The sequence below is a fragment of the Haliotis rubra genome, unplaced genomic scaffold, assembly GCF_003918875.1.
Source record: "Haliotis rubra isolate DU_JTF1 unplaced genomic scaffold, ASM391887v1 Scf140, whole genome shotgun sequence".
Lineage (NCBI taxonomy): Eukaryota > Metazoa > Mollusca > Gastropoda > Lepetellida > Haliotidae > Haliotis > Haliotis rubra.
The window spans coordinates 1527721-1551499 of NW_025765337.1; the positions used below are offsets into that span (position 1 = coordinate 1527721).

At 40.5% G+C, this 23779-nt stretch overlaps 1 protein-coding gene across 1 annotated transcript; it reads right to left on the reverse strand.

The window, feature by feature from the left end:
- Window positions 1-8576: 8576 nt before the first annotated feature.
- LOC124268855 lies at window positions 8577-18622 on the reverse strand. Its single transcript, XM_046703882.1, has 3 exons — window positions 17754-18622; window positions 14360-14509; window positions 8577-10209 (listed from the first exon to the last, which is right to left on the reverse strand). Exons 1-3 carry the CDS (start codon window positions 17932-17934, stop codon window positions 10010-10012), a joined length of 531 nt encoding a protein of 176 aa, XP_046559838.1. The 5' UTR covers window positions 17935-18622; the 3' UTR covers window positions 8577-10009.
- Between the last annotated feature and the right edge of the window lie 5157 nt (window positions 18623-23779).

Below are 23779 nucleotides of genomic sequence, written 5' to 3' on the forward strand. Positions count from 1 at the left end.
ATATCATGGATCATTACTTAACTTGGAGCAAAACAACGCATCATTTCATGTGTCAGGTTACTGTGTCAAAGATATTTGTCATAGCGAAAGCGAGATCAATCTTTGAACTATGGCATATTTTGCCGATATTGCAACGGACATATTGGAATACATAGAGGACGGACATATTAGACATACATAGAGGACGGACATATTGGACATACATAGAGGACGGATATATTGGACATACATAGAGGACGGATATATTGGACATATAGAGGACGGACATATTGGACATACATAGAGGACGGGCATATTGGACATACATAGAGGACATATATTGGACATATGAGGACATACATAGAGGACGGGGACATACATACGGATATACATACATAGAGGACGGACATATTATGTAGACATACATAGAGAACGGACATAGTGGACATACATAGAGGACGGATATATTGGACATACATAGAGGACGGATACATAGAGGACGGACGGATATATGGGACATATATTGGACATAGAGGACGGACATATTGGACATACATAGAGGACGGATATATTTGGACATAGATAGAGGACGGACATATTGGACATACATAGAGGACGGGACGGGCATATTAGAGACATACATAGACATACATAGAGGACGGACATATTGAACATACATAGAGGACGATGACATATTAGACATATACATAGAGGACGGATATATTAGACATACATGAAGGGACGGATACATAGAGGGAAGGATATATTAGACATACATAGAGGGACGGATGGACGGACATATTGAGACGGACATATTGGACATACAGAGGACGGACATATTGGACGGACATACATACATAGAGGACGGAGCATATTAGACATACATAGAGGGACGGACATATTGGACATACATAGATGACGGACATATTAGACATACATAGAGGACGGATATATTAGAGGACGGGCATACATACATAGAGAGGACGGACATATTGGACATACATAGAGAGGACGGACATACATAGAGGGACGGGGACATACATAGAGGACGGATATATTAGACATACATAGAGGACGGATATACATACATTAGACAGACATAGAGGACGGACATATTAGACATACATAGAGGGACGGATATATTAGACATACATACATAGAGGACGGACATATTGGACATACATAGAGGGACGGGACGGGAAGGATATATTAGACTTATACATAGACATACATAGAGGACGGACATATTGGACATACATAGATAGAGGGACGGACATATTGGACATACATAGAGGGACAGGATATATTGGACATACATAGAGGACGGACATATTGGACATATACTATTAGACATAAGAGAGAGGACAGGCATATTAGACATACATAGAGGACGGATATATTAGACATACATAGAGGGACGGACGTATTGGACATACATAGAGGGACGGACATATTGGACATACATAGAGGACGGATATACATACATAGAAGGGACGGATATATTGGACATACATAGAGGACGGATATATTAGACATACATAGAGGACGGATATATTAGACATACATAGAGGACGGACATATTAGACATACATAGAGGACGGATATATTAGACATACATAGAGGACGGATATATTAGACATACAAAGAGGACGGACATATTGGACATACATAGAGGACGGATATATTGGACATACATAGAGGACGGACATATTGGACATACATAGAGGACGGGCATATTAGACATACATAGAGGACGGGCATATTGGACATACATAGATGACGGACATATTAGACATACATAGAGGACGGACATATTGAACATACATAGAGGACGGACATATTAGACATACATAGAGGACGGACATATTGAACATACATAGAGGACGGGCATATTAGACATACATAGAGGACGGGCATATTGGACATACATAGAGGACGGGCATATTAGACATACATAGAGGGACAGGGCATGTGGACATACATAGAGGACGGACATATTAGACATACATAGAGGACGGACATATTGAACATACATAGAGGACGGGCATATTAGACATACATAGAGGACGGGCATATTGGACATACATAGAGAACGGATATATTAGAGATACATAGAGGACGTATATATAAGACATACATAGAGGACGGACATATTGGACATACATAGAGGACGGACATATTAGACATACATAGAGGACGGACATATTGGACATACATAGAGGACGGATATATTAGACATACATAGAGGACGGGCATATTAGACATACATAGAGGACGGATATATTAGACATACATAGAGGACGGACATATTGGACATACATAGAGGACGGACATATTAGACATACATAGAGGACGGACATATTAGACATACATAGAGGACGGATATATTGGACATACATAGAGGACGGACATATTGGACATACATAGAGGACGGATATATTAGACATACATAGAGGACGGATATATTAGACACACATAGAGGACGGATATATTAGACATACATAGAGGACGGATATATTAGACATACATAGAGGACGGATATATTAGACATACATAGAGGACGGATATATTAGACATACAAAGAGGACGGACATATTGGACATACATAGAGGACGGATATATTGGACATACATAGAGGACGGACATATTGGACATACATAGAGGACGGGCATATTAGACATACATAGAGGACGGGCATATTGGACATACATAGATGACGGACATATTAGACATACATAGAGGACGGACATATTGAACATACATAGAGGACGGACATATTAGACATACAAAGAGGACGGGCATATTAGACATACATAGAGGACGGGCATATTGGACATACATAGAGGACGGATATATTAGACATACATAGAGGACGGGCATATTGGACATACATAGAGGACGGACATATTAGACATACATAGAGGACGGACATATTGAACATACATAGAGGACGGACATATTGAACATACATAGAGGACGGACATATTAGACATACATAGAGGACGGATATATTGGACATACATAGAGGAACGGACATATTGAACATACATAGAGGACGGGCATATTAGACATACATAGAGGACGGGCATATTGGACATACATAGAGGACGGATATATTAGACATACATAGAGGACGGGCATATTGGACATACATAGAGGACGGACATATTAGACATACATAGAGGACGGACATATTGAACATACATAGAGGACGGACATATTGAACATACATAGAGGACGGGCATATTAGACATACATAGAGGACGGACATATTGAACATACATAGAGGACGGGCATATTAGACATACATAGAGGACGGGCATATTAGACATACATAGAGGACGGGCATATTAGACATACATAGAGGACGGGCATATTGGACATACATAGAGGACGGACATATTAGACATACATAGAGGACGGACACATTGGACATACACAGATTACATACATTGAAGTCTGACAGGTCCAGATGACAGACACGGATAGCAGACATTAAAGACAGACAGGATGAGACGACAGACACAGACCACAGACATTGAAGACAGGCGCAGACGACAGACACAGATAACAGACACTGAAGACAGGCCCAGACGACAGACACAGATAACAGACACTGAAGACAGACAGGCCCAGACAGCAGACACAGATAACAGACACTGAAGACAAAGCCATCAGTGTTTAATCTAGAACAGGGTAAATATGTGTCATAGCAACACAGGTATGTAGTCCCCAGGTATACTCACTTTTGTACACGTTCTAGGTTCTTTGTGTTTGCTATCGATCGTGCACGATGGAACCAGACGTAATTGATCCAGTAATTGTAATTTCAAGCATCACCTCCAGGCTGCAAACAGTTTTAGTGGTCCATTGATCTTCTCCATCATCGCCCTGATCGTGTTGTGCACAATACTTAGAAACCATATTTGTTTGTTGGGCAAACCAACATAACGTTCGGTCACTAGGATATGTATGTAACATCACCAATGTCTGAACTGTCCCAACTGTTTAAAACATTATCAAACAGCCAGGATTGTTTATGTCGCACCTGGTTGTCAGTTTAACAAACAATGTATGACGTCACTAGATTCCTGAGTAACATGTCGCTGGGCCTGTATATGTGTATTGTCAGGACAAAGTTACTGCTGTGAGATATGTGTGAGACAAAGTTACTGCTGTGAGATATGTGTGAGACAAAGTTACTGCTGTGAGATATGTGTGAGACAAAGTTGTTGCTGTGAGATATGTGTGAGACAAAGTTACTGCTGTGGGATATGTGTGAGACAAAGTTACTGCTGTGGAATATGTGTGAGACAAAGTTACAGCTGTGAGATATGAGTGAGACAAAGTTACTGCTGTGGGAAATGTGTGAGATAAAGTTACTGCTGTGGGATATGTGTGAGACAAAGTTACTGCTGTGAGATATGTGTGAGACGAAGGTACTGCTGTGAGATATGTGTGAGAGGAAGGTACTGCTGTGAGATATGTGTGAGACGAGGTTACTGCTGTGACATATGTGTGAGACGAAGGTACTCCTGTGAGATATGTGTGAGACAAAGATACTGCTGTGGGATATGTGTGAGACGAAGTTACTGCTGTGAGATATGTGTGAGACAAAGTTACTGCTGTGAGATATGTGTGAGACAAAGTTACTGCTGTGAGATATGTGTGAGACAAAGGTACTGCTGTGAGATATGTGTGAGACAAAGTTACTGCTGTGAGATATGTGTGAGACAAAGTTACTGCTGTGAGATATGTGTGTGAGACACTGCTGTGAGAAGGTACTGCTGTGATGTGTGATATATGTGTGAGACAAAGTGTGTGAGATATGTGTGTGACAAAGGTTACTGCTGTGAGATATGTGTGAGACAAAGTTACTATCTGTGAGATATGTGTGAGACAAAGTTACTGCTGTGAGATATGTGTGAGACGACTACAAAGTTACTGTGAGATATGTGTGAGATATGTGTGAGACAAAGTTACTGCTGTGAGATATGTGTGGAGACAAAGTTACATCTGTGAGATATGTGTGAGACAAAGTTACTGCTGTGAGATATGTGTGAGACAAAGTTACTGCTGTGGATATGTGTGTGAGACAAAGTTACTGCTGTGAGATATGTGTGAGACAGAAGTTACTGCTGTGAGATATGTGTGAGACAAAGTTACTGCTGTGAGATATGTGTGAGACAAAAGTTACTGCTGTGAGATATGTGTGTGAGACAAAGTTACTGAGACAAAGTTACTGCTGTGAGATGAGACAAAGTTACTGTGAGATCTGTGTATGTGTGAGACAAAGTTACTGCTGTGAGATATGTGTGAGACAGAAGTTACTGCTGTGAGATATGTGTGTGAGACAAAGTTACTGCTGTGATATGTGTGAGACAAAGACAAAGTTACTGCTGTGAGATATGTGTGAGACAAAGTTACTGCTGTGAGATATGTGTGAGACAAAGTTACTGCTGTGAGATATGTGTGAGACAGAATATGTACTGCTGTGAGATATGTGTGAGACAAAGTTACTGCTGTGGGATATGTGTGAGACAAGTTACATCTGTGAGATATGTGTGAGACAAAGTTACTGCTGTGAGATATGTGTGAGACAAAGTTACTGCTGTGAGATATGTGTGAGACAAAGTTACTGCTGTGAGATATGTGTGAGACAAAGTTACTGCTGTGAGATATGTGTGAGACAAAGTTACTGCTGTGAGATATGTGTGAGACAAAGTGACTGTGAGATATGTGTGAGACAGAAGTTACATGTGAGATACTGTGTGAGATATGTGTGAGACAAAGTTACTGCTGTGAGATATGTGAGATATGTGAGACAAAGTTACACCTGTGAGATATGTGTGAGACAAAGTTACTGCTGTGAGATATGTGTGAGACAAAGTTACTGCTGTGAGATATGTGTGAGACAAAGTTACTGATGTGAGATATGTGTGAGACAAAGATACACCTGTGAGATATGTGTGAGACAAAGTTACTGCTGTGAGATATGTGTGAGACGAGGTTACTGCTGTGAGATATGTGTGAGACGAAGGTACTGCTGTGAGATATGTGTGAGACGAAGTTACTGCTGTGAGATATGTGTGAGTCGAAGTTACTGCTGTGAGATATGTGTGAAACGAAGTGACACCTATGAGATATGTGTGAGACGAAGTGACACCTGTTGGATATGTGTGAGACAAAGTTAAACTTGTCGGATATGTGTGAGACAAAGTGACACCAGTGGGTTATGTGTGAAATAATGTTACACTTGTCGGATATGTGTGACAAAGTGACACATGTGGCATATGTGTGAGACAAAGTCACACTCGAGGGATGTGTGTGAATCAAAGTGACACCTGTGGGATGTGTGTGAGACAAAGTGACACTCGTGGGATATTTGTGAGACATGTGTGAGGCGTGTGTGAGACGAAGGTACTGCTGTGAGATATGTGTGAGACGAAGTGACATCTGTGGGAAATGTCTGAGACAAAGTGACACCTGTGGGATATGTGTGTGACAAAGTGACACATGTGGCATATGTGTGAGACAAATTCACACTCGAGGGATGTGTGTGAGACAAAGTGACACCTGTGGAATGTCTGTGAATCAAAGTGACACCTGTTGGATGTGTGTGAGACAAAGTGACACTCGTGGGATATTTGTGAGACATGTGTGAGGCGTGTGTGAGACGAAGGTACTGCTGTGAGATATGTGTGAGACGAAGTGACACCTGTGGGATATGTGTGAGACGAAGTGACACCTGTGACATGTGTGAGACAGAAGTGACACCTGTGACATGTGTGAGACGAAGTGACACTCGAGGGATATGTGTGAGACGAAGTGACACCTGTGGGATGTGTGTGAGACGAAGTGACAGCTGTGGGATATGTGTGAGACGAAGTGACAGCTGTGGGATGTGTGTGAGAGGAAGTGACACCTTTGGGATGTGTGTGAGACGAAGTGACACCTGTGGGATGTGTGTGAGGGACTGTTTACTGATGTGGCGTTACTACCAGTGTTACAAATAATGACAGATTCCAACCTGTCAGGTTATTATGTGTTGTGCTTTCTATACAAACACACCATTCACTCCGAGCTGCCAAGGTATTACCACTGTTATGTACGTAATAAGTCAATGTCACTCCATGATACTACTATATTCATTCCTATCTGCAATAATAAATGAAAGTTACATCATAGGAATATTGACGGTGTACCCACTTAATTATTAGAAATATAAGTTTACGAATTTCTGTTTGATAACAGCACATAGAATATATTTGGGAAACATATTTTATTCAGATAAACTGTATGTACAAGAAGCAATCTCAGTGCAGTGAGCCTGGTACTTACAGACATTAAAGCTCTTCGATATGCAGCAAGCATTGATGTACATCCTTCATCACTGGTGATAATAGTCCAGGCATAACTGTTCACGATACAAACATTACATTGATTGTAAAAACACCATTAACAATAGCAAAGAATAATTCAACATATTTAACATACAGAAACGCTATAAGCATACCTGATAATGAAGGATATATAAAACAGAACAGGCTAGCAGGTAACCTCCCAAAACTTAGGCAGACATTTCTTAGACAACTTAAAACAACAACATTTCTGGTTCAGAGTACACAACTAATCCTCAAGCTGATACCTATTTCTTATAATGGATCAGTCCGGTAGAATCAATTAGACAAGGCGTTATGTTCATTCAGCATATTTATTAAGTTCAACAGAGATAAAAAAATAAATAGTAAATAATAAATATGGTATGCTGATCATGCCATTCCATTAAGTAGCATTCCACCAAAAAATCATGCAGAGGTGGATAAGTCCAAAATTTCATATTCACTTGAAATTGTGTCATTCTCTTTATTTGGCCTTGTAAAATGTCATGTCACTCAGAAATGTTTCTGTTCTCAATATTTTTCATTAATTAGCCGTTAATTAAAGTTCTACGAAATTGACCCAGAATCGCATGTGAAAATGTAGGAAAATACTATTTTTCAGTTGACAATATTGTTAAAACCATTCATGCTGTTAGAATTATTTTACTTTCTATTGAAAGAATACATATTCCTTTCACTTCAGTTATATTTTTTAAGAGTTGATGAAGTAACGGGTATTCTGACCCGTTGGTTGGTTGGTTGTTTGCTTGGTAAGTTGCTTAGTAAGTTTAGTTACTAAGTTAAATACATAATTGAACAAATAAATAAATATATAAATCTAAAAATATAATATACAGTAACCCTACTCGGACAAACAGCATTCGGCCATATAATAAAACATTCTCACTACATATTTCAATCCGAAGATAGCATACCACATGCATACATCAAATATTCACAACAACATATTCACAAGGCGGGTACACACATGTACAGAGCAAAGGCAAGGGAGGATCTAAAATACAGACTAGAGTGAGGATACCATGGAATACAGGTATTCACAAAATAGGACAATCATACATCTCCATGACATTTCATCTATGTGTTATGTAACCGGTATTTCACCTCCAGAAAAGAGAGACAGCATTTCATGTTCTGACAGTAATTCTATTTGTACAGATACATTGACATGAAAAACATCTAAACGGTTTGGAAAGAACTGATTCCTGTTGTACATATAATGTTCACAATGTAGATCTATATAGCAGTTATAGTCATTACATTTTGAAAATTTTGCTTGAGAATAAATTATTTGTGCGTTTGTACATAAAAAATCATCAGGTGAGAGTCGAGGTGATGAAGGAGAAAGCACACACTCCAAAACGTCGTGTTATTCACAATAATGAAGTTGACATCCATAAATCTTGCTTTTCTTATGCATTCCTCTTCTAAATGTCCTTCATACATTTACACATACTTTACAGTTTCAATTGTTTTATTTATTTACAAGCTAGGTCAACTCAGCAGGGAACACTAATTAGGACCGTTCCATTTCAGCCATGGGTGTTGTCTTAATTAATCCCCTTCATTAGTGTCTAAGATATGGCTGTCTAAGTTTTGGGAGATAACCTGCTAGCAGTAAGTACGTGTTGAGTATATACACTACGTGTGCCGGAGTCTCAGCAGCATGTCCTGGCACAGTGACAGTGGTGTATTTACAGAGGTATGTAGTCGTAGTCCAGTCGTTTTCGCAACGTTGTGGGAAGGTTGTAGATTGGTAACGTCAGGACACATCGTTGTCACAACGTTAGTATTACGCCATTTTATAACGTTATCTCACAACGTAATAATAATCTTGCAAATTTACGTTGAGGAAACGTTACGCTTTATGCTCGTCACAACGTTATAATAGCGTTTCTTATAAATTGTTGTCACGATAGAGTTTTCTGTAAAACCTTTCACTTTGAGATTCTTTCTTCACTATTTTGCTGTAGTTTCAGAAAACACACGACCAAAACTACATGCAAATTGACGGATAAACATTGAAGTGAATTCCTGCTTTGTTTCTCTATGTACTGTTCACTACTGGGAAAACTGTTCAACTATTAACGTTAAATTGAACGTTAATGTAAAATACGTTAGCATCTTATAACTTTAACACTGTGACAACGTAATCGGGAGTCCCCAGGATAACGTTGTTACAACGACAGCATGACGCTGTCACAACGTTGTGACAACGTGACATTGTTAGCTGGGATACTACGTCCGAAGACCAAAAGTGATGTCTACTCGAACTCAACATCGAAAGTTCTGCAACAGACGCCGAAATCCTTTATACATCTCGTAAAATTGCAAATGTCCATCTTTGTTCTTAAAATACAGTGTCTCATCCAATGACCCCAAATTGTTTCATCGTTTTGTATATGTACTGAACAGCATTAGAAACGCACCACACTAAAATGCACCGACGATGCTCAGATATCATGGGTACAATTCAGTCGGACGGGGATATTTTGTATTATATGGGTGGTGCGTTTCTAATGTTGTTCAGTATACGTAAATGTTTTTATTTTAGTCATTTATTTTATCAGATATGTTCACATTACTTCAAGTTGACATATGACGTTGGTGGACGTCGCGGTGTCCACCTAAGAGTGGTCGTTATGGAGACGGACACTCTCGGACACTGGGATGCACAAGTCCAGGAACTGACAGACCAGTCCGATGAACAGACAGACGTAGGAGACAACGACCAGAGCAAACGACCAGCCGAGGTCGTAGGTGGTCTCGCTCCACACTTCACCATAGCGTCCAGCGTACACCACGAACCCGATGAAGATGAAGAAAACTGAAATAACAAGACTGCACTGAAAGGATGCAACTACCACCGATACATGTGCCTCAGTTATAATTATATCGATATGAAGAAAGCTTAAATATCGTCAGACGAATCACAGTTGTGTGAACAAGCATACACCATTCAAAGCCAAAGTGAAGATTTGAAAAAGTTGTACAGCAGACATATAACCTACTTGATGTTTGATTCATTTGCTTCTTGAGGCATATGTTTAATACATGCTGGTAGTTACAATCGTAGATCGGACTTCTCTGATTATAGAAAGTGTATATTATCTTATATTTTACATGTTATACGGTGTTACGGGGCAACATGCAGCATTGTCTTTGATGCACACATGATTGAACGGGTACAGTACATGTTCCAGCAATATTCTAGCTATATTGCGGCGATCTTTAGATATTCGAGTCTGGGTCAGACAATCCAGTGATCAACATGGGCGCCGATCTACACAATTGCGATACGGTGAGATGTGTCAACCAAGTCAGCAAGCCTCGCCACCCGATCCCGGTAGTCGCCTCTTACGACAAGCCTGGGTTGATGAAGACCAATCCTAACCCGAATCTTCACGGGTAGGCTCAGAACATAAAAGGATATCCAAATGATCCTGGTATGCTCTCCTTTCAATGTCCACTTACAACCGTATATACTGGTGAGTTTGTAAACCAAGCAATATAATTGAAAGATCGCAAAAGAAACCTTAACTATTGTAAATCAAATTCATCTCTTGTCCAGCGGCGTGGCTCAACAGTAAGACGTGGTTAGAAGCGACGACAGTATACATGCTGTATGCATCATAACAGCTGCTCTGTGGTGTATGTATATGATACGTAACAGACAATATGTATGTATATGATACGTAACAGACAAGAGGTATGTATATGATACGTAACAGACTAGAGGTATGTATATGATACGTAACAGACAAGATGTGTGTATATGATACGTAACAGACAATATGTATGTATATGATACGTAACAGACTAGAGGTATGTATATCATACGTAACAGACAAGATGTATGTATATGATACGTAACAGACAAGAGGTATGTATATCATACGTAACAGACAAGATGTATGTATATGATACGTAACAAACAGATAAGATGTATATGATATGATACAGACTACAGACGTGATACGTAACAGACAAGAGGTATGTATATGATACGTAACAGACAAGATGTATGTATATGATACGTAACAGACAAGATATATGTATATCATACGTAACAGACAAGATGTATGTATATCATACGTAACAGACGTAACAGACAAGAGGTATGTATATGATACGTAACAGACAAGATGTATGTATATATCATACGTAACAGACAAGAGGTATGTATATGATACGTAACAGACAAGAGGTATGTATATGATACGTAACAGACAAGACATATGTATATGATACGTAAGAGACAAGAGGTATGTATATGATACGTAACAGACTAGAGGTATGTATATGATACGTAACAGACAAGAGGTATGTATATGATACGTAACAGACTAGAGGTATGTATATGATACGTAACAGACAAGATGTGTGTATATGATACGTAACAGACAATATGTATGTATATGATACGTAACAGACTAGAGGTATGTATATCATACGTAACAGACAAGATGTATGTATATGATACGTAACAGACAAGAGGTATGCATATCATACGTAACAGACAAGATGTATGTATATGATACGTAACAGACAAGATGTATGTATATGATACGTAACAGACGTAACAGACAAGAGGTATGTATATGATACGTAACAGACAAGATGTATGTATATGATACGTAACAGACAAGATATATGTATATCATACGTAACAGACAAGATGTATGTATATCATACGTAACAGACGTAACAGACAAGAGGTATGTATATGATACGTAACAGACAAGATGTATGTATATGATACGTAACAGACAAGAGGTATGTATATGATACGTAACAGACAAGAGGTATGTATATGATACGTAACAGACAAGACATATGTATATGATACGTAAGAGACAAGAGGTATGTATATGATACGTAACAGACAAGAGGTATGTATATGATACGTAACAGACAAGACATATGTATATGATACGTAACAGACAAGAGGTATGTATATGATACGTAACAGACAAGAGGTATGTATATGATACGTAACAGACAAGACATATGTATATGATACGTAACAGACAAGATGTATGTATATGATACGTAACAGACAAGAGGTATGTATATGATACGTAACAGACAAGATGTATGTATATGATACGTAACAGACAAGATGTATGTATATGATACGTAACAGACAAGATGTATGTATATGATACGTAACAGACAAGAGGTATGTATATGATACGTAACAGACAAGAGTATGTATATATATGATACGTAACAGACAAGATGTATGTATATGATACGTAACAGACAAGAGGTATGTATATGATACGTAACAGACAAGAGGTATGTATATGATACTGTAACAGACAAGAGGTATGTATATGATACGTAACAGACAAGAGGTATGTATATGATACGTAACAGACTAGAGGTATGTATATGATACGTAACAGACAAGATGTATGTATATGATACGTAACAGACAATATGTATGTATATGATACGTAACAGACTAGAGGTATGTATATCATACGTAACAGACAAGATGTATGTATATGATACGTAACAGACAAGAGGTATGTATATCATACGTAACAGACAAGATGTATGTATATGATACGTAACAGACAAGATGTATGTATATGATACGTAACAGACAAGAGGTATGTATATGATACGTAACAGACGTAACAGACAAGAGGTATGTATATGATACGTAACAGACAAGATGTATGTATATCATACGTAACAGACAAGATGTATGTATATCATACGTAACAGATGTAACAGACAAGAGGTAAGTATATGATACGTAACAGACAAGATGTATGTATATGATACGTAACAGACAAGAGGTATGTATATGATACGTAACAGACAAGAGGTATGTATATGATACGTAACAGACAAGACATATGTATATGATACGTAACAGACAAGAGGTATGTATATGATACGTAACAGACAAGAGGTATGTATATGATACGTAACAGACAAGACATATGTATATGATACGTAACAGACAAGAGGTATGTATATGATACGTAACAGACAAGAGGTATGTATATGATACGTAACAGACAAGACATATGTATATGATACGTAACAGACAAGATGTATGTATATGATACGTAACAGACAAGAGGTATGTATATGATACGTAACAGACAAGAGGTATGTATATGATACGTAACAGACAAGAGGTATGTATATGATACGTAACAGACAAGATGTATGTATATGATACGTAACAGACAAGAGGTATGTATATGATACGTAACAGACAAGAGGTATGTATATGATACGTAACAGACAAGATGTATGTATATGATACGTAACAGACAAGAGGTATGTATATGATACGTAACAGACAAGAGATATGTATATGATACGTAACAGACAAGAGGTATGTATATGATACGTAACAGACAAGAGGTATGTATATGATACGTAACAGACAAGAGGTATGTATATGATACGTAACAGACAAGAGGTATGTATATGATACGTAACAGACAAGAGGTATGTATATGATACGTAACAGACAAGATGTATATATATGATACGTAAAAATATAGCCACTTACTTCAGGCAACTGTTCTAAACTAGTTTTTGCAAGATATTCCATATTGTTTAAAGGTACTGTTTAGTCATGAACTGATGTATTGTAAAACATATTCGTAACATTAAAAGATTATTGTCATGAGTTCAGTAAATGATAAAAATCTGTGAAAATTGGCGAATTCTTAACAAAACTTTACACCAAAACGCAGCTGTTCACATGCACGACATTTGCACATGCCTTTCAGCAATTGATGCATGATCCTCGTGCAATTCATCTGCATAAGGTTTACAATTGGTTCCCCCAAGTTGGTGGAGAAATTCATCTTCGACGTAACCACATATATTTACATAACATATAGTGAGAGCTTTAAGTGAGTCTAAACTTTTGATTGGTAGTATAGATTCGTGAATAATTCCAACATGGCAGCGTGATGTGTCTGAGGAGCTCTACTCACTAGATGTGCTGTTGACCACGATGGCTATGAGTCTCAGGAACCGGTTGTTGTTGAGGATGACGGTGTAGACGATGGCGGTGACCAGGGCGGCCACTAGGAACAGGAAGCCGATGATCTGGAACGCCTGAGACACTTTGTACCAGTCTTTGGCTGAGGACAGAGGAAGGTTGACAGATAACACTCAGTGATGGACAATGAGAATATGGCACCAGGACTAATAACCCTTGACTGAACAAACTGAAGGATCTTAAACTTGGTTTCATAGATGAAAATGTGTTTTCAGTAATCAGACTTGTGGTCCACACATATCAAGCGATCACGATTAAATTCAGATCAAAGAGTTCATTGTGTAGAAACACTATCTTGATTGTAAGGGAATAGATATTTTACTGAGAAAGTAGTTCAAATTCCACATTTAAATGATTGCAGATTTATGATCATTTTACAAATATACAGTACAAATATATATTTTTATCGTCGTTATTGGTTCGTGAGGCAAATCGTCTACTGCAGCGCTATGTGCTATTTGGGTTGCATCCTTCAGGTGTGCAGGTATCAGCTGATCGTGGGTTCGAATCCATAATCCATGTCAGCAACCTATCTGTGCTCATTTCATGCAAGCTGTAAACATCTAACACTTGAATCGCGAAACGTGCCACATCAAGACAGAGCAGAAATAGTGTTCGAAACAGTGTCCAATCCCTTTAACATGAAATGTATTTCCTTTCTGTCCGAAAGAATACTGACGGACTATTGTACGAGTGGGCTAATAGCTATGTCTACATCTTGTTCATTGGTTGAATATCACTCAGAAGTCGATAGTTAATCAATACACGGCCGTTTTGCTCTTGCAACTTCCAGAAAAGTGGAAACGGTCACGCTTGGTTACCTACACTATCCTTCACATTAGACTAGTGCGATCACGTGACATCGGAACCACCACCATTGATTGTTGTTTCTACTTCTGCCGTAGATACGTCACATAATTCATCAATTACGATAATGTTGGTGTCCTTCCCTTCATCAGTGACGTATTGATTGTGTTCTGGTTGAGAATATTATCTAAAGTACACAGTCTGTTCAGTCATGCACTAATGTTGTGTCGCTTCCAAAGATACGCCGCCATTCATCTGCTGCATATAGAACAGCATTAAAGTTACATGGAGATGATGCCAGTCTGTGGAAGTAGTCATGGTAACCCCATAATATTTACCACATGTACGTCAATATTACACATTGTCAGTACACAGTTGCCGTTTATGTCACGTTTTACAGTTCACTGTTCCAGATCGTAGGCACCAAGGTGTGTACCAAGTCTTTAGTCCCGAAGGTCCGGTTCGGTATCGAGCAATAAATGGTGTCGACATTTCACCTACAACTGAGCCTTCTTCTTACTCCATCACTTATAAAGAACATAACACGAATCTTGCTCATAATCTATTTAATCAGAGATACTTCATGCAAGGTTTTACTAATAGTGGAGGACATTTTCAAATTTCACGCATCAGTGACTAATATTATGTCTGATGCGATTAATGTTTTGAAATGTCTTCTTGTGTTTGCAGAGATGAAGACTTGCCTTGCTGTTGCGTGTGTTTTGTGTCACCAATTGCAAAGATTACATGGTATCGTCGCTATTCACGAGTAAATCCTGAACATATGATTGTGACATTTCGGAAACTTAAAAATTAAAATTGGACATTTTCATAATTCCGAAATTTCCGTAATCAGTTTTAAGAAACGGACAATACGTGTATGAGAGCACAAAGATACTCGGGCGAGATATAATACTGTAGAGGGGCGTAATATCTGGTTTGAGATAAAGCAGTTGGTTACGACACATATTTTTTATATTCGTAAGCGATGTCAATATGTGGCTCTTGAATGAGATATTAGTGATGCTGACAACTGAAGCTATAACATGACGGCAGAACTAGTGATGGTGTAATCTAAGCATCTTCAGTTCAATATCCGTGTGTTAATGGCCATGTTGGCAGACTCCATCATATTTGCCACGTCCGTCTCTTCACTGCATTGCTTGCAGTTGGTGGTACAGGTTTTGTCATTGAACATTTGGGGCTTAAAAGTACCAACTTGGCACATTTATACATTGAACCAGTCCGAACATTTATCAGATATGGATCCAGGTCAGCAGCGCCCCGAGGTGTGGACAGTCTAAGGTGGCCGTCCACATGGCTGAAATCCCTTATGTTCCCATCGCATTCTCACCATATCGAACTATCTGGTTTATGTGGCGATGTGATTAGATGCTAAAACTGTTTATTATCATAATATATAATCACTAAAATGACTCAAACTCAGTATCATTTCCTCTGTTCCGATAATGTCTTTCAGAATGCACATGTTTTGGTACCAAAAAGCAGTCATACGAAGCAAGATCGGTTCTTGTTATGTCGATCTGCGCTATTATCGGGCTAAGTAACTCGAATTAAAGGTGTAACACTCTATAGAGGTCTCATACTGTAGTGCGGTATGATACTGTCGTGAGGTCTCATACTGTAGTGTGATATGATACTATCGTGAGGTCTCATACTCTAGTGCGGTATGATACTGTCGTGAGGTCTCATACTGTAGTGCGGTATGATACTATCGTGAGGTCTCATACTGTAGTGTGATATGATACTATCGTGAGGTCTCATACTGTAGTGCGGTATGATACTATCGTGAGGTCTCATACTGTAGTGCGGTATGATACTATCGTGAGGTCTCATACTGTAGTGCGGTATGATACTATCGTGAGGTCTCATACTGCAATGCGGTATGATACTGACTCGAGGTCTCATACTGTAGTGCGGTATGATACTATCGCGAGGTCTCATACCGTAGTGTGGTATGATACTGTAGTGAGGTGTGGTACTTGGCTAGGGTTCCATACTGCAGTTATGAGTTATGATGCTAAAAGTAGTTAGGTATGACATAAGGGTGAGATGATACTGTAGAAAGGTATAATACTTGAGGGAGATGTAATACTTTACAGTGGTGTTATACTGTAGAAAGGTATAATACTTGAGGGAGATGTAATACTTTACAGTGGTGTTATACTTGGGTGAGATACAATACTGTGGTGAGATATAATAGTTGGGTGAGATACAATACTGTGATGGGGTATAATACTTTGGTGAAATACAATACTGTGGTGAGATATAATAGTTGGGTGAGATACAATACTGTGATGGGGTATAATAGTTGGGTGAGATACAATACTGTGGTGAGATATAATACTTTGGTGAGATACAATACTGTGGTGAGATATAATAGTTGCGTGAGATACAATACTGTGGTGGGGTATAATACTTGGGTGAGATGTAATACTTTAGTGAGGTGTAAGGTACTGCGATGTTCTTAGATACTGTAGAGAGTGAATGATAGTTACCCGTGTTTTGGTCGGCAGTAATACAACCCAGCAGGTCCCCACAGTGTCGGAAGAGACCGGCATTGCCTCCATTAGTGTCCACCCAGGCGTTCGTGGGGAAACCGATGATGTGAAATATGAAGCCAACGATGATCCACGGCAGAGACACCTTGGCGTAGATAGAAGCATCCGAGAAACCCATAACGAGTAGCGAACTCACAAATTCCTTTTTGAATGTTAATATTTCACAAGTACTAGTTGCAGCACTGTCTTGTTGAATCGCCTTCCAAGTTCGCCTCCGTTGTCAATTAGTCAAGAAGTATATTGTTAGACGACAGGTAAACGGTGGGTTTCTAAGCACTCCCAAGTTCGTTACCACGAGATATCACAATAACAAACTCCTAACAAAGAGAGCCGGTTGTCACTCAGCAAATCATCGACTGACGTGTGCTGCAGCATCCATCCTAACCTTCCTCCGTACCGCGGGATGAGGAGAGAGATGCTACAGGTCGATACTCCGTGGGATGGTAAGAACACACAAGGTGTTGTGGTGCAACACTGTTGTGGTGTTGCCTTTGGAAACGACATTTCTGAATGATCTCAACGGGAAGTGAACTATGAAGGCCTGTTTATGACGGATGAGTAAAAGGTGCTATATCTAATCAAATTGAGTAAGATTGTTTCGAAATGTTGCACCGATGACGTATTGAAGTGTTTTGCACTTTTGATCACTTGCATATTCAATACAACAAATCATCATGAAGTGAGATAACGATTGTCCAAGTGTATTCAGCGTAATTTACTAACTATGAGACATGGCTTGCTAACCTGATCCGCCAGGTTTTCCCGTGCCATGATATTTACAGTGAATGTTCTCGCCCCTCTTACTGTCACCGGCCTGAACGGATCCAGTAGTCCCAGTAGGCAACATCGTTACGACGTCATGGTTACGACGTCATTGATCGGTGCTGTTGATGCCGATCACTGAAGTCTCTGTTGAATCAACTTTTGAAGGGCCACGTCATGCAGGAGCATTGCTGGGAGTGGACTTAGACAAGATATATTTACATATTATGCAAACTGTATGGTTGGTGGTGTTGCCTTTAGGGCAGAGTGTGTTGAACGTTTCGGTGAACACTGATCTTCAGCTATCCTGTCATCACTGTTTTGCATTTTACGCACTATGGCATCAGATACTGAGACTAATTTCTCAGGCATTGGCGGTTTAAATAATAATATCGTCTTCTCAGTCTCAGCGTTTGTATTCATTCAACACGCCCGCTGGTTACATCATCTTTATGCATAGAACACAGTGTTTGTGTTCATCATCTTTATGAATACAACACGGTGTTTGTGTTCATCATTCAACACGCCCCGCTGGTTACATCATCTTTATGCATAGAACACAGTGTTTGTGGTTACATCATCTTTATGAATAGAACACAGTGTTTGTGTTCATCATTCAACACGCCCCGCTGGTTACATCATCTTTATGAATAGAACACAGTGTTTGTGTTCATCATTCAACACGCTCCGCTGGTTACATCATCTTTATGAATAGAACACCGTGTTTGTGTTCATCATTCAACACGCTGGTTACCACTGGTTACATCATCATCTTTATGAATAGAACACGGTGTTTGTGTTCATCATTCAACACGCCCGCTGGTTACATCATCTTTATGAATAGAACACATGTTTGTGTGTTCACAGCTGCTGGTTACATCATCTTTATGCGAATAGAACACAGTGTTTGTGTTCATCATTCAACACGCTCCGCTGGTTACATCATCTTTATGAATAGAACACGGTGTTTGTGTTCATCATTCAACACGCTCCGCTGGTTACATCATCTATATGCATAGAAAACAGTGTTTGTGTTCATCATTCAACACGCCCGCTGGTTACATCATCTATATGAATAGAACACAGTCTTTGTGTTCATCATTCAACACGCTCCACTGGTTACATCATCTTTATGAATAGAACACGGTGTTTGTGTTCATCATTCAACACGCTCCGCTGGTTACATCATCTTTATGAATAGAACACGGTGTTTGTGTTCATCATTCAACACGCTCCGCTGGTTACATCATCTTTATGAATAGGAACACGGTGTTTGTGTTCATCAACAGTGTTTGTGTTCATCATTCAACACGCTCCGCTGGTTACATCATCTTTATGAATAGAACACAGTGTTTGTGTTTATCATTCAACATCTCCGCTGGTTACATCATCTTTATGAATAGAAATAGAACACAGTGTTTGTGTTCATCATTCAACACGCTCCGCTGGTTACATCATCTTTATGAATAGAACACGGTGTTTGTGTTCATCATTCAACACGCTCCGCTGGTTACATCATCTTTATGAATACAACACGGTGTTTGTGTTCATCATTCAACACGCTCCGCTGGTTACATCATCTTTATGAATACAACACGGTGTTTGTGTTCATCATTCAACACGCTCCGCTGGTTACATCATCTTTATGAATAGAACACAGTGTTTGTGTTCATCATTCAACACGCTCCGCTGGTTACATCATCTTTATGAATAGAACACAGTGTTTGTGTTCATCATTCAACACGCTCCGCTGGTTACATCATCTTTATGAATAGAACACAGTGTTTGTGTTCATCATTCAACACGCTCCGCTGGTTACATCATCTTTATGAATAGAACACAGTGTTTGTGTTCAACATTCAACACGCTCCGCTGGTTACATCATCTTTATGAATAGAACACAGTGTTTGTGTTCAACATTTAACACGCTAGAACCGCTGGTTTCACATCATCTTTATGCATAGAACACAGTGTTTGTGTTCATCATTCAACACGCTCCACTGGTTACATCATCTTTATGAATAGAACACAGTGTTTGTGTTCATCATCATTCTGAATAGAACACGCTCCGCTGGTTACATCATCTTTATGAATAGAACACAGTGTTTGTGTTCAACATTCAACACGCTCCGCTGGTTACATCATCTTTATGAATAGAACACAGTGTTTGTGTTCAACATTCAACACGCTCCGCTGGTTACATCATCTTTATGAATAGAACACAGTGTTTGTGTTCAACATTCAACACGCTCCGCTGGTTACATCATCTTTATGAATAGAACACAGTGTTTGTGTTCAACATTCAACACGCTCCACTGGTTACATCATCTTTGTGCATAGAACACAGTGTTTATCTCACAGAACACCTGCTAGATTACTCATATGGTCTCATAACCTTTAGTTCACACGCATATCTGTTATCTGTATAAAGGACACGCATTCCTACTTTTTTTATCACGGCCATGGACGGTTAATGTTTTCCTTCCATTAGTTTAAGAGGTTTCGCAAAGAGACAGTGGAGACTGGCGTCCTTGATTGCCCTGATGTGATAAAGGGGCGGCATTTCAGACTGGTCATGTGCACGTGGTATCTGGTCGCCCGGGATTGGGATGTAGTTTACATTTCCTGTAGACTGATGGGTGTCGTGGGGTCAGTGGAGGTGTAGAGATGTAGACACAGATGGTTCTGTAGCGGGGTCAGTTGGAGGTGTAGAGATGTAGACACAGATGGTTCTATAGCGGGGTCAGTGGAGGTGTAGAGATGTAGACACAGATGGTTCTGTAGCGGGGTCAGTGGAGGTGTAGAGATGTAGACACAGATGGTTCTGTAGCGGGGTCAGTGGAGGTGTAGAGATGTAGACACAGATGGTTCTGTAGCGGGGTCAGTGGAGGTGTAGAGATGTAGACACAGATGGTTCTGTAGCGGGGTCAGTGGAGGTGTAGAGATGTAGACACAGATGGTTCTGTAGCGGGGTCAGTGGAGGTGTAGAGATGTAGACACAGATGGTTCTGTAGCGGGGTCAGTGGAGGTGTAGAGATGTAGACACAGATGGTTCTGTAGCGGGGTCAGTGGAGGTGTAGAGATGTAAGCACAGATGGTTCTGTGGCTTAGCGGGGTCAGTGGAGGTGTAGAGATGTAGACACAGATGGTTCTGTAGCGGGGTCAGTGGAGGTGTAGAGATGTAGAACACAGATGGTTCTGTAGCGGGGTCAGTGGAGGTGTAGAGATGTAGACACAGATGGTTCTGTAGTAGAGATGGGGGCCAGTGGAGGTGTAGAGATGTAGACACAGATGGTTCTGTAGCAGGGGTCAGTGGAGGTGTAGAGATGTAGACACAGATGGTTCTGTAGCTGTTGCTTGTCTGTCTGGATACCGTGAAGGATAGGTCCCCGTTGCTTGTCTGTCTGGACACTGTTGTTTGTCTATGTCTGTCTGGATACCGTGAAGCATAGGTCCCCGTCACACTGTTGTTTGTCTATGTCTGTCTGGATACCGTGAAGGATAGGTCCCCGTCATCTGTTGTTTGTCTGTCTGCCTGTCTGGATACCGTGAAGGATAGGTCCCCGTCACACTGTTGTTTGTTTATGTCTGTCTGGATACCGTGAAGGATAGGTCCCCGTCATCTGTTGTTTGTCTGTCTGCCTGTCTGGATACCGTGAAGGATAGGTCCCCGTCACACTGTTGTTTGTCTGTCTGCCTGTCTGGATACCGTGAAGGATAGGTCCCCGTCACATTGTTGCTTGTCTGTCGGCCTGTCTGGATACCGTGAAGGATAGGTCCTCGTCACACTGTTGCTTGTCTGTGTGCCTGTCTGGATACCGTGAAGGATAGGTCCCCGTCACCCTGTTGTTTGTCTATGTCTGTCTGGATACCGTGAAGGATAGGTCCCCGTCACACTGTTGTTTGTCTATGTCTGTCTGGATACCGTGAAGGAAAGGTCCCCGTCACACTATTGCTTGTCTGTCTGCCTGTCTGGATACCGTGAAGGATAGGTCCCCGTCACACTGTTGTTTGTCTGTCTGCCTGTCTGGATACCGTGAAGGATAGGTCCCCGTCACACTGTTGCTTGTCTATGTCTCTCTGGATACCGTGAAGGATAGGTCCCCGTCACACTGTTGTTTGTCTATGTCTGTCTGGATACCGTGAAGGATAGGTCCCCGTCACACTGTTGCTTGTCTGTCTGGATACCGTGAAGGATAGGTCCCCGTCACACTGTTGTTTGTCTATGTCTCTCTGGATACCGTGAAGGATAGGTCCCCGTCACACTGTTGTTTGTCTATGTCTGTCTGGATACCGTGAAGGATAGGTCCCCGTCACACTGTTGTTTGTCTATGTCTGTCTGGATACCGTGAAGGATAGGTCCCCGTCACCCTGTTGTTTGTCTGTCTGGATACCGAGAAGGATAGGTCCCCGTCACACTGTTGTTTGTCTATGTCTGTCTGGATACCGTGAAGGATAGGTCCCCGTCACACTGTTGTTTGTCTGTCTGCCTGTCTGGATACCGTGAAGGATAGGTCCCCGTCACATTGTTGCTTGTCTGTCTGTCTGGATACCGTGAAGGATAGGTCCCCGTCACACTGTTGCTTGTCTGTCTGCCTGTCTGGATACCGTGAAGGATAGGTCCCCGTCACACTGTTGTTTGTCTATGTCTGTCTGGATACCGTGAAGGATAGGTCCCCGTCACACTGTTGTTTGTCTATGTCTGTCTGGATACCGTGAAGGAAAGGTCCCCGTCACACTATTGCTTGTCTGTCTGCCTGTCTGGATACCGTGAAGGATAGGTCCCCGTCACACTGTTGTTTGTCTGTCTGCCTGTCTGGATACCGTGAAGGATAGGTCCCCGTCACACTGTTGCTTGTCTATGTCTCTCTGGATACCGTGAAGGATAGGTCCCCGTCACACTGTTGTTTGTCTATGTCTGTCTGGATACCGTGAAGGATAGGTCCCCGTCACACTGTTGCTTGTCTGTCTGGATACCGTGAAGGATAGGTCCCCGTCACACTGTTGTTTGTCTATGTCTCTCTGGATACCGTGAAGGATAGGTCCCCGTCACACTGTTGTTTGTCTGTCTGCCTGTCTGGATACCGTGAAGGATAGGTCCCCGTCACACTGTTGTTTGTCTATGTCTGTCTGGATACCGTGAAGGATAGGTCCCCGTCACACTGTTGTTTGTCTATGTCTGTCTGGATACCGTGAAGGAT

Coding starts and splice junctions, on each gene's coding strand:
- LOC124268855 (XM_046703882.1), bottom strand. CDS start 17,934: ATGGGTTTCTCGGATGCTTCTATCTACGCCAAGGTGTCTCTGCCGTGG. Junction 14,510..17,753: donor TACTGCCGACCAAAACACGG/GTAACTATCATT, acceptor CTCTGTCCTCAG/CCAAAGACTGGTACAAAGTG. Junction 10,210..14,359: donor CGTGGTCAACAGCACATCTA/GTGAGTAGAGCT, acceptor TTGTTATTTCAG/TTTTCTTCATCTTCATCGGG.